General features: G+C 52.6%; 2 protein-coding genes across 10 annotated transcripts in view; one reads left to right on the plus strand and one right to left on the minus strand.

Moving 5' to 3' along the window:
• The window catches only part of Pheta1 (PH domain containing endocytic trafficking adaptor 1), a 298237-nt gene that overhangs the window by 241984 nt on the left and 43356 nt on the right, over positions 1 to 12897 (minus strand). The window lies entirely within an intron of this gene.
• Cux2 (cut like homeobox 2) overlaps positions 1 to 12897 on the plus strand; it is a 175583-nt gene that overhangs the window by 129962 nt on the left and 32724 nt on the right. For all 9 annotated transcript variants that reach the window (XM_075980078.1, XM_075980135.1, XM_075980088.1 and 6 more), the window contains one exon: positions 6238 to 6316. In XM_075980078.1, the coding sequence (XP_075836193.1) occupies positions 6238 to 6316 (79 nt within the window). The remainder of the gene's footprint in view (positions 1 to 6237; positions 6317 to 12897) is intronic.

Consider the following 12897-nt stretch of genomic DNA (forward strand, 5'->3'; position numbering starts at 1 on the left):
GGGCAGGGCCTGGCTTTCTGGGTGGGGCCTACAGTATTAGAGGGCTTGCTGCGTCTGCCTCAGGGAAGTAGCTTGGGTGTGTGAGGCAACCAGCAAAACAAGGCAGGGACCGTGTGCAGGCCTACGTACCAGAGGTTAGAATGAATCTGGCAGGTGCGCCGGGCCTGGGTTGGTGGCACTTCAGCTCCGGCCATCTGAACAGACGGCCCAGATGGTTCCAGGTGGCCGCTGTCGATGGAAGCGTGGGCCCCGGGTGGCCAGATCCTCCAGCTCCCCGGAGAAGCTGGCAGTTTGGCACTCTTGTGGTTTCCAAGCCTGGCTCCCTCTCTACGCACATATTTGCATACTGCGGTCCTTTCTGGGGTGCCATTTACATACCGCAGTCAAATGTGCAAATCGGGAGTGTCTGGCTTGATGGCTTCTGACAGCTCCAATATTTTTTAAACACTGGAGTGTCCAAGAAAATAGGATTGCAGGGCGGCTCCAGCCTACCCTTCATGGCCTTCTCAGCTGTCACGTGCCACATGGTCGCATTTGAGCGGGGCACACGCTTGTCCACGCTAGGGCCTGGCCTTGGAGGAATAAGGATAGCAATGCCACTGCTCACAGCAAGGGCTTGGGCTGTGGGGCCACCTCTTAGCAATTCTTCTAATGCATGACAAAATCTCAAGATGTGGTGAGATGTGGTCTTTTAGTTGTAGACTTTTTTTTTTAATCAGAGCAGTTTGAGGTTGAAAGAGAATTAGAACTGGGACTTCCAAACTTCCACATGTCCCACCACTCACTGGAAGCTTTCGCGGCAGTTGCCACGCTGATGACCCCCTCTCCCCGCGTTACGTGGCACTGTGGGGCACTCTTGTGGGTTATGGCAGGCACGTGACAGCAGGAAAGCTGTCTCACTCTGCTGGACAGACTTGGTAGAGGTAAGCTGGCCATGGTTCTAGCATACCTGACATGGAAGCCACCATCACCCACCTAGGTTGCTAGGGGGTTCACACAAATTCCAGCCCCCGTTCCCTGTCACACAACTAATTCTGTGTCCAAAGTCACTCGCTGCCTTAGTCCTCCTGTGATACTTGAAGCCATTGTCTCAGCCTCTCTGGACCTCTCTCTCACTCATGGCTGCCCCACGGAGCCTTTGGAGGCTGTTTGTGCTCTATAAAATTGCAAGGTATTATGATTATCATTCTATCCAGAGAAATGATGTTCACCGAGGACAGAGGTCTAGCCCGAGGCTGAGAAAGAAGATAACCCAGAACTTGATGCAATTGTTTGTGAATTCACCCTCTTGGGGTGCAAGGTCACACGCCAAGTGGTCACTTAAGCTGTTAGGTGGCAGGGCCGGGAGGCCTGTGCCACTGAGTCACGTTCACCCAAACAGGGTGAGAGGTCTTGGACGCCTCTCAGCATCCTAGACAAGGACTTCTGCTCTACCCTTGGTCACACCCTAGCACAGCAGGAGGCCGTCCCACCCTCCTATCTAGACACAGCCTTGAGGAATTCCCAGCTCCTTCTTCCTGCCAAGAGCCGGTTTCTTTCTTTCCTTCCTTTTCTTTTTTTTCTCTTTTCTCTTTTTTCTCTTTTTTTTATTACCCCCAAAGCAAACTTTATTTGTCAGGTACTAAAGGAAGCCTCCTGTCCCTTTTATGCCGGCAGCCCTCAGCAGAGGAGTGAAATCGTGTATTTCGCTGCTAAAAAAAGCTCCGGCTTATACAATTTTAACAATAGAAAACTGATCTTTGCGCTCCAATGCGTGGAGGCTTGGAGGAAAACCGGCAGCATTCAGGTGGCTGGTGCATTGCAAATGAGCGGTTCGCCTTTGTTTTGAGTGACAGGCAATTTAAATGCAGTATTATTTGGAGTCCAGGGAATTTTTTTTCCACCCCAGAATGGGGGTTGGGGAATGCAAAAAGGTGGGAGGAACAAGAAGGGCTGAGGAACTCTGCATCCCCCCCCCCCTTGCATGAGTTGAAAAGTCCAACTTGAGCTATTTAGTTAGGAAATCAGGAGTTCGCGGTTAGAGTAATTGGTAATTATACTCTCGCTAATAGTGGCCATAGCCTGGCCTGCTGAGCCACGTGTGGGTGCATCTTGCTGGGTCCCCAGAGCCGGGCATAAACATATTGGGGGCCACACTGTGGTTCCCTGGAAAGTGTTCTTAGTGCCTACAGTTGAAAACATGGCCCTCTGATTTATTTATTTATTTATTTATTTTAATATTTATTATGTGTACAGCATTCCTTCCATGTGTGCCTGCAAGCCAGAAGGGGGCACCTCTGATTTATTTTTAATCTGCCTAATAGATGTGGTAATAAAACTCCCCGTGGTTCCTCCCACCCCAGCTGAAGTCCCCCTCTGGCCTTGCAACAGGCCTGGGGACAGTGACACAAGGTGGGCAGGGTAGGGAAGAGTGCAGAGACAAGTGCTGTCTGCTGCCTGGGTGGTGGGAATTAACACACCCACATCAGGAAGGTCAGTGGTTAGAACACTGGGCGTGGAAGTGTGAGCAGCCGAGTTCAAATCTCTAGCGCCCATGTAAAACCCAGATGGGGTAGCATAGACTGCAGGGACCCCCAGCAGGCAAGAGCCACATAGCAACAGGCCCTTCTTCCCCTGGATTCACTGCCAGGGTCCTGTCGGGTTCCTGCAGAGCAGGCCTTGTAAGCGCTGTGCAGTGTGTGCTATTGGTGTTTCTAATAGGGCGTGTGGCTGGCCACAACTGTCTCCGTGTTGTCATGTGACCTCCAGATTGCTGCTGTCACAGCCCAGTCTAGATAATTTACTTCCACCCTTCCTTGTGACCAGGCATAGCCACAAGCAGAACACAGCCTTTCTCCAGCTAAGCTCCTGGGTCAAGGCCTGTGGGTTAAAGGGCCACTTCTAAGTGGTCAGTGGTACATGGACGGTGGTGAGTGTATTGGACATTATAGGAAGACAGTCACAGAGATAGAGACACCACCACAAACTGGCCAGCACCATGATGGGAAAGGAGAGCGTGGCTGAGGCTGGGGTAACTGTGAAGGACTCAGCCGGCCCTTTTCCCCCACACCTGCTTTTATAACTCATGGGAACATCCTCACCCTCCTGCAAACCCCAGCCAGGACCGTGTTCAGCTCAGACAACTGGGAACCAGGGTGTCTGGATATATATAATATGTATATATTCTTCATATTGGATGGGTGATGAAGTGTTGCTTCTGTTGCTTCCGTGAGCTATGTGTCATCTGCACTACAGCTTCTAGCCTCAAGCAGCTGCAGGACCCTGGGGACACAGCAGCATCCAGAGGGGTCAAAATGACCACCACCATCCCTACCAACCAACCACACACACACACACCCAACCTGGGACTCTTGCCTTCTCAGGGACAAAGGGCATCTGTTTGCTTGCCTACATGGTCAGACAATGGTGGAGGCAACTTGGTAACTTGCCATGTCTTTGAAGATGGATGTTCACAAGCGAGAGCATGTGGTTGGCCTCAACATTTTACTGTCATTGCTGTCCTCTTGGGGACACTCCCAAACTCACTGCTCCCCAACACTCCCAACTGCATGGCATTTCACCGCCTCCCTGCTGTGGCTCCCTTTTGCTTGGAATAGTCTGTCTTGGGAGGAGGGCAAGCCACCTGTGCTGGGTGATGACGTTTTCCCACACTTCCTGCCTTGTCCCTTCCCCAGCACCCTTCCCTTCTCAGGGAGAGACGGGGATTCGCCAAGTCCCACCACCAAACTGGGTCAGCCTTCCCCCACTTCCACCCTCCGTCAGTCCCCCACCCCAGCCCATGCTTTTCCTTCCAACACTTAGTGGTTGTAATTAACAAAGCATCTAGGGAATTGCCTAGAGGTCCGTCCCCACCGGTTTAGGACTATTCTTAGTCCTCCGTACTGCGTATCTCAGGGACTCTTGGAAAGTTGGTTGAGTGGATCAAAGACCGTCTCACCCTGGAAGGTCAGAGAGCAGAGTCTCTTCTCAGGAGAACAATGCGGTGAAGCTGCCGTAGTCACTGGCCTTTTAAGTCCACGTTTGACACTGACCGTGCGTTTCTCTCCACTTCTCTAACGTAACTCCCCCTATTCCACAAGGCCTCTGTGGACCGTCTCTGTCGGCTAGAAACCTAATGATCACAGGCAGAGTCTGACCCTTTCTGGGAACCACGTTGTTAAATGGCATAAAGGGACCTTGCGTCATCGCAGCGGAGTGTAGCTCAATTTTTAAAATGGTGGTGAGCTATGCTGTCCCTTTTTTATGCAGAGTCTTTGAAATCCTGTACGTATTCCATATGCGCTATATGTTTTGATTTGGACTTCCCGTGGTTCAAGGGGTCCAGAGTCACACATGGTTTTGACAACCATATTGGGCAGCATGGCAGCCATATTGGGCAGTGTGAACCTCTATATTGAATATGTTTTTCAGACTGTTTTTCCCTTGGTGCACTGGTATGCATAGGTTTTCTCTTAGGTTGTTTTTGTGACACACCAGACAAACGAACACAATCAAGAACTCAGAACTGGCAGAGTCAGGGCGGAAATTGGTCACACTTGGTGGTAAACGTATCTGTGAGGCCTCAGGCATGCCAGGACCCTTTGAGGGAGTTGTGTTATTAGCTTCCCCATCTTTGTGAGTGAGGAAATGGGGGCATGAGTTCTTAAGTGAATGTATGTTCAGTTAGCCCATGCTAGAACTGGGGTTTGAAACTCTGGTATCCTCCTCTCTGGACAGGTTGTCTCAGAAATGGCCTCTACCACTGGGAAGCAAAAGAGCCCTGACATCATTTGGGTGGGGAATAGGGTTGGTGCTGCACACTCAGTTTGTTTATCTGGTAAAAGGCACTGATGGGGGGGGCTGGAGAGATGGCTCAGAGGTTAAAATTGTTGGCTGTTCTTCCAGAGGTCCTGAGTTCAATTCCCAGAAACCACATGGTGGCTCACAACCATCTGTAATGAGATCTAGTGCCCTCTTCTGGCCTGCAAACATATGTACATTGTATATATAATAAATAAATAAATCTTTAAAAAAAGGCACTGATGGGCTAGGAGGGGTGGGGCTCAGCTGGTGAAGAGCATGCTTGAAGGTCTGGGTTCATCGCAAGCGCTGCACAAACTAAGCGAGCCATGCACTCCTGTAGCCTTAGTGCTCGGGAGGCTGGGCGGGATGACCAAGGTTCAGCCTGGACTACATAAGACCCTGCTCTGCCTCTTTCTGAGAAAAATGCTTATGTTGGGCACCAACTTTGAGCCAGAAAGAGCTCTGAGGGCTGTGTTTAAGGGAAGGCCTCACACTCCCTCGCTGAGAGTTATGGGAAGTGAAGACAGTCCACACTCCCCCCCCCCCGCCACACAGGGAGCTGGCACTGGGAGGGACATGTGTGGTACCTGCAGCATGAGGCCCACTGCCGCCCACTGTAACCCAGCCAGTCAGGGCCCTCTAGATGTGGGCTTGCTGTCCGTGCCTCCCAGCTCTGACCTCAGAATGGAAGGCCCAGGACTCTGCATTGCAACTGGCCAGCAAGAGCTAGGATCAGGGCCACTGGACTTCACTGTCCGAAGTGGGGAAATGAGAGGGTCCTGAGTCCAGAAGTTCCACAGCTGTTGGCCCCAAGGTCACCTAGCCACATGATGTAGGTACACTCGTCTTCCACAGTTTCATCGACAGAACGAGAACATGAGTAAGCAGAGGATGGGGCGAGCTTAGCTCCTCACCACTCGGTTGACTGTTGTGTTCAGCCAGTCAGGAAGCATTTATTGAGCAACATCAGTATACCAGGAACTTTGGTATCAACCCTGTTACTCTCTGATGCTGGTTGGAGCTGTCATTGTCTTCTAAGAACTCGCAGTTGCACAGTGTTTGCCGAGCGTGTCCCCCTTTCTCCCAAAGCGGGTTGGGTTTGAACTCAACAGCACTGCCCTCGAGTAAAGATTACTAGCCAATGTATGAATAACCTATTGTTGCCTTTCCCTATGTTTAGATCTTTCGGGCTGGTTAGAAAGGGAGTTCTGTTATGATTTTGCCCCCACCCCCACCCCTGGGCTCAGAGAAGGGCAGCCACACAGCCTGGGCGTAGCGCACCTGGGCTGTGAGATCAGAGTCCTTAATATGGGAGACTCTGGGAATATGGGAGCCTCAACTTGTAACTGCCAACCTCCCCCCATTTCTCCCCCCCCCCCCTTGCACAGGAAGGTATTGGTCCCCTTGCAGGTTCAGGGCCATGGCTACACATGACACTTTCTCTTCTTCCCAAAGGTGGTGGCCCTGAGTAAGAGGAGTCAGGAAGCAGAGGCGGCGCTCCTGAGTGTTTATAAGCAATTAATTGAAGCGCCAGGTAAGAAGCTCTTGGACTCCGTAATTGAATAATTACCATTGAGGAGCACCGTGAGCGGTGACACGGATACCACAGTTGTTTCCTGGCGCTGGGGTCTGGGGACAGGCCTGGACCCAGGGAGAGGTCAGGCCCTCTGGCAGCTGGGGCCGGGGGTGGGGGTGGTGCAGGTGAAGGTGGTGGTGGTGTGTGTGTGTGAGAGAGAGAGAGACTTAATCAGCCTGGTATGACGTGTCTTCATGGCTCCTTCCTGATTTCTGCCTTGCAAGTTGGAGGGCAGCTTTGACATGATGCCTGCCTGGGTCTTCTCATCCAGGGTCGCAGGTGACTCAGCCAGCAGGGGACGATAGAGGGATAATGCCACCTTTCCAACAGCCAACTTCAGAATCTCAGTACTGAGGGGAATTCCCCTTCCAGACAACATGGACAAAGCAGGGAAGGATCTGCTGACCTGCTCACAGTGGTTAGGGCCAACCCCTGCCCCGTGTCTGTCAGAAGTGTGCTCCACCAGACGGCTGTACCCGTGTCTGCTGTGGCAGTGTGTGATAACGCTCTACGGAAACATCTAGAACAGGCATCTAGATTCACTGTGAGACTGCAGGGGCCAGGGAAGGGGTACGGGCTTTCCTTCTGGGTGGAGAAGATTCTAGAACTTGAGGGAGGCAAGGCAAGGGTGCTCTGTAGGTGAACTGTGTGCTACTGGGGGGTTTCCTTAAACAACAAACCCCCAGCGAGACGAGCGTCACCTGAGATGAACACAGCAGCCTTCTGCTGCTGCAAGTCTCCGCGTCCGAGGTCCTGGCAGTACTCTGCCTGCGATGCTGGCCTTGGTCCGGCTGTGGGTCTTAGCATGGTGACCCTTTTGGGGATGTTTGGCTTAAAGTACATGATTCCTTGTCGCTTTCCCATGTGTTGGCTCACATCGCCCCTCACACAGCAGATGTCAGGGCCACAAGGTCACCACCCCAATAGACTGCCTTGCTAAGCTTGTGGGGGGCACCAGCCATTCTGACACATGAGGTATCCTGACTCAGGTCAGACATGAGGCTTCAAGTTGGGCGTGGTAGTTTACATCTGTGACTCCAGCGCTCAGAAGGCTGAGGCTAGCCTGGGCTACACAGTGAGACTGTCTCAACAACAAAGTGAAAGAGTTGGGGAGGTGGCTCAGTTGGCACGACGCTTGCCTGGGTCTCATCTCTAGCACCACGTGACATCCTGGGTGTGGTGGTGAATGCTGGCAATCCAGAGCCAGACTGATTCCAGGGGTTCAGGGACAGGCAGCCTCTAGCCTACTTGAGGAGCTCCAGGACGCTGAGGCCTGTCTCAAAAAACAAAGCAGGACACCTGAGGCTGACTTCTGACCTCCACCTGGCACACATATGCATGCACACTCAGGCAGACGTGCAAGTATACACACACGTGTGCATGCATGTAAGAGGAAACCATATTTCACTTCTCGGATTCACCATGGGACCCTCATCTTTCAGAACCCCAGGCTGTTTTAACTCAGTTGTGGGCTCAGCCAAGAGCCACATGAGCCCCTGAGACTGGTGTGGAACCTTCCAAAACAATCCTCAGAGATCATGGGGAGGCTGGGGATCCCAGCACTGACCCCATGCCTTCCCAAGTATCCTCCTGTGAAGAAGGGGGAGGGATGGGGTGCGATATCCCAGCTGTCACCAAGTTAGAAAACGAGGCGCCTTAACGGATGGAGATGCGCCACACAAACAGCCCCTTTAGGGGCACTAATTCATTTTCGAGACATTTAAGAATAACACAATGTTTTAATGATTTCTTCAGGGAATCGAGAAGACATATTTTTGTGCTCATTAAATGTTATCCACAGACACGAGAAGCAAATGTCAGATGTGGAGGTTTGGGGGGACTCTGAGCATGCAGGCACACACACTCACACTTGCACACTCTTCTCACCCCTACGCAGCCGGGATGCACCGACTCCTCATTGGTCTATGTCTTGACAGGCAAATTATTTGTCGCAGTTACCCCCACCCAAGTCCTGATTCAACATTTCCGTCTGAATGACTGGCTGCTGCCAGCACGAGCCCTTGGCAGGCAGCGAGACGCGGGCTGATTGCTCAGCAACTATTTTGATAAGTGCGCAGTCCGTGTATCTGTAATTACGGAAGAAAACCGTAAATCTTTTGGATATTGTTCGCACAGATGTGGCACGAAGTGAGAAAAAAAACCAGTAAAATGTGTTAAAAGCGTAATTAATGTCATTGTTGTGAGGGAAGACTTGATTTAAACTCCTTGGCTTCAAGCGTGCCGTGTTGATAGCTGATGTCTTCACTGTGCACAAGCCAAGTCGTGGGGGGACCCGGCCCAGCCTCAGCAGGAGAACCTGGGGACCCAGTGACTAGAACACGGGGAAAAGAAAAGGGGAACAGGAGGAGGAGAGAGCCAGGGGGCCAGGGGGACATGTGGACACACGACTGAGCCTACTGCAAGACAGGTGAGTGGCCCAAACGGCTTCTTATATTTTCTTTGGGTTTCTAAAACTTGGGTGCAAGACGTGAGACTTCCCTGCTGGTGTGCCTTTCTCTGCAGTGTCCTTTGGGGTGAGACCGCTTGGGGAAGAGAGAAGGAAGGTTTTTCGACTGCAGTGTACACAATCAGGACTCTGTCCTCAGTGTGTTGAGCTACATGGCCTTAACCTGGAGCCTCACCCTCTCTGGTCTCTATGTCTTTAAAAAAAGAGGTCACAGAACCTTCTGGTTGGTTGGCATGAGGGTTTGATGCTTCATGTGTGAGGTGATTATAAGGAACATCCCATAGCCTGTGGACATCAGGGTCCAAGGGTTGCAAGTGTCTGCTGTGGATCACATGGGGCTGTCACCTGTCTAGGACCCTGGGGACACCGTGTGGGTGACGCTATTGATCTGTGCAACAAGGAGCTACTTGGCCAGGTTTCAGGGTTTTTAATGTGTCTTCCCAAGCCTAAAAAAAGAAGAAAGAAAGTAGCATTGCTGTACACACACATAGCTCTCTCAGACAACAGCAAGTAAAAGGAAGGCAATCACGGAACCATTTGTCACCTAACTGTGTTGCCCCATGTGAACCTCTACAGAGGCCCTTCCCACACTGCCCATGCTCTGTGTCCTTAAACATTCTATTTTGCAAATGGACCATTTGTGTCATTCCCTCGTGCGTATCGGGACTTTAGGATTGTTGTCGTGTGGATGCTCTTTGCATATTAGGGATGGGATGGTGGTACTGGTAGACATGCTTGGCACTTTCTCTCCTAAACTGATTTTTGCTTTTTAGCTTTGTTCATAATCTTTCTTATATACGGTACCTAGCAGATGTGCAAACCACGATTTCTAGAAAGTAGAGAATCTTACCAAATCTTTCTTTTTGTGTCCTATTTTCAAACACTTTTTCGCCTGAAGGTTGGAAGGGGTTTTTGAGTATTTTTGTGATCTTCTAAAATTTTAAATCTGAACTGTACGAAATATATTTTTGATGGAAGCAGGAAGTAAAATAGCTTTGAGATTTGTCCCAAATGGCTAATTCTAGCGCCATCTAGTGATGGCCGTGGCTAGGAGGTTTTAGTACAATCGGGAATAGTGGTGCCCACTGTTGCTCCCGCTATCACCCCCTCTCCCTCCCTCCCACCCTCCCTTCCCATCCCCCATGCTTGTGTCTGCAGGGAGTCATAAGAACACAGAGAAACACTTCATTTGCGCTCGAATGGAAGACAGAGGTGCCATCTTGCCAGGACATTTCTGGGGTGCTGTTTCAGGGTGCTGCCTGCATGACAGGCATTATGCTAGCCCCTCAAAGGCACACACACACACTCATACACCCCCTTCAAGGTAGGCTCAGAGAGGTCAGGTCTCTTACTAGAGGTCACACAGCAGAGAAGAACTGGAATCTAAAACCGGCAGTTTCTGGTGTCCACCCTCGCTGCTGAATTCATTCGTAAATCGAAGGACTTGGGAGATTCGGGGGGAAAAGGGGTCACTGTGGAAGGGGCTTTACTGCCAGTCCTTTGGGGGACTGGACCAGGAGGCTAGGGAGACTCTTGCTGGAAACCAGCTGCTCTCACTAGCAGAGCCCCAGCATCTCCTGTGTGATCCCCCAGTGTTGAAGGTAGCAAAGAGCTACAAATGCGGGGGCGGGAGGGGGACAGCAGAGGAAGAAGGGGGCTCCGCTCTACAGTGATGGGCCGGGCCCCCTCTGCCGTTCTGTGTCTCCCTCCATGCGTGCCTCCTCCCCAGCCTGTTCCCCGACACATAAAATGTAGACAGTGGTACCCCTTTTATGGGGCTGTGGCTCCTACACCACTGCTTTGGCAAGTATTGAGCGCCTGCTGTTTGCCACAGAGGCGTGGTGTTGAGTGAGATGGACCCCTTCCTGCCCTCCTGGGATGTCTGTGCATGTCACACACGGAGCCATGTTTGCACTGTGACGTGTTTTGTGACCGGGGGACTTTGAGAAACTGTCTCCCTTTCTGGGCTGCTGTTTTCCTCTGGACAGATGAGCTCATTCCCCGCTACCTTAGAAGTATTGAACGGGATGGCATTTCAGGTGCCTGGCTTGTCATAGCTGCTCAGCTAACAGTGGCTTCTGCTGTCACTGAAAATACCCAGTGCCAGGGAGGAGGACCCTCAAGGCCCTCCCCTCCCCCGTTTCCAGAGTCCTCTGAGCCGGTCAGCTCAGGCCACTGTGGGGAGAAAGGAGCAGGTAGGGTAGGCCCATGGCTAGAGGGAGGGAGCTGTAACCCGTCTGCTGAGGAAAAGTTAGGACTCTGTGCCACCCACGCAGGCACCGCCCGAGCCCAGATGGGAGCAGGCTACTGCCTGGGCTCGAGCTTGGAGGGGCGCACGCATACTTCTGCATATATGTTTCTAAGCAGCCTTGTGGCCAGCCTTCTGGCTTCAGCATCCCCAAAATTCCTCTGCGTGCCACTTTGGGGTGGATGCAAAAGGAGGGAAGGACCAGACATCTTTCCCTGTGTCTCCAGCCCCTGACTGCCACCATGAGCACCAGGAGGCATAAGCTAGGCTTCCTCACACAAGAATGCTCTCCGCCCCTTCTATTAGCCACCAGCTCTCACTCTCACCTGTCCCTGTCCACATCTGGGCCACCCTCACCCCTTTTAGAAGTCCAGTCAGTTTAACTTATCCACGACCTTGCTTGTTCATATACTTTGGATTTGAGGGTTCCCAGCTTTTGCTTTTGAGATATCTAGGTTGGATCAAAAAACTCCTGTGTCCCCAGGACTGCAGCCCCACCCTCTGCACACAGGCCCTAGCTCCAGGAGCCACTGGGCGAGGCAATGCCCTTAGCCTGGTGTCCCAGGGAACTAAACCAGGCAGAAGGAAGTGGAGGGGACTGTCGTGGTGCTAGGGGCCTCTCTGAGCCCCACGGCCTCATCTGTGACTGTGAACTGTAGTTGTGAGGAACCACTGAGGTCTTGTTACTGGGGTGGTGACTCTAGAGGATAGGGGAGTGGAGAGCACCCCTTCCGCAGCCTGGCCGACCTGGACTGTTTCTCCAGATATATCCTGTTGACTAGATCATCACCATGCTGCCTCTCCTCGGTGTCTCCCCCAGCAGGTCTCACCTGCCCAGCCCACCCCACGAGTCCATTCTCGATGACATAGGCCTCATCTTTCTCTTGGTCCCCTGTCCCGTCTGAGTGGCGACGACAGAGGCCAGGTCTCTCCTCTCCTTCGATGCTCCCATAGTACCCAGCAGGCCCTGGCAGTGTATGGCAGGAGGGAGAGCCATGCCTGGCATTTAGTGCGGGCTCAACAGCCATGAGCTTGTGGCTACTGCTGCAACAGGCTTGTGCCCCACAGCTCTGCAGGTCAGAAGTCAAGGCCTGCCTCCCAGGACTGCGCCCTGCAGGTGTAGGGAGGACCCCCTCTGCCTTCCCCAGCTTGGGCAGTACAATGGGCAGTTGGAAAGTGGTCATGGTGCCTCTGTCAGAGCTCCATGCAGGGCCCCAGGCGACCACCCTCAGCTTCCTCTTCCTCAGACAACCCACATTTATTGGCTATGCGCCATGTGACCAGCCAGCGCCGGACCCCAGGGATGAGGGAGACAACATGGAAGCCAGGGGCCAGTCCCGTCAAGGGCTTTTCTTCCCTTGTTCAGTCTGTGACCACACACAGCTAGCAGTGAGTCCCCCCCATCTTGCCCCCCCCCCGGGAAACCTGGCTGACTGTCTCCCCTCCTGCCGCCGTCACCACCCACAGCTACTGGGACAAGTGTGAGTGGCCTCCCATCTTGTTCCCCCTTCAGCCACATTGCACATAGTGTGTGTGAGTCTTCCCACTGCCCTTGGACTCAGCCACAGGAGTGTTGGCCTGTGTCGTGCCCTGAGTTACCACAGTGCTCGGTACAATCCCTGTACTGACCGGCTCTGGGTGCACACCCCCACATACCTGTGCCCGACTTTCAGCTCTGAGTTACCTGATCCCCAGGGAGGACTGGATTTCTAGAGGTTGCAAGTTCAGGGTGAGGGCGGAAGCACCACCTCCTGCACAGTGTCCACCTGAGAGCTTGGCCCGTGCACCTGGTCCCTTGCAGAGCGGGTAAGTGTGACAGCCTTG

This window comes from Microtus pennsylvanicus, chromosome 1 (assembly GCF_037038515.1).
Source record: "Microtus pennsylvanicus isolate mMicPen1 chromosome 1, mMicPen1.hap1, whole genome shotgun sequence".
Classification (NCBI taxonomy): Eukaryota; Metazoa; Chordata; class Mammalia; order Rodentia; family Cricetidae; genus Microtus; species Microtus pennsylvanicus.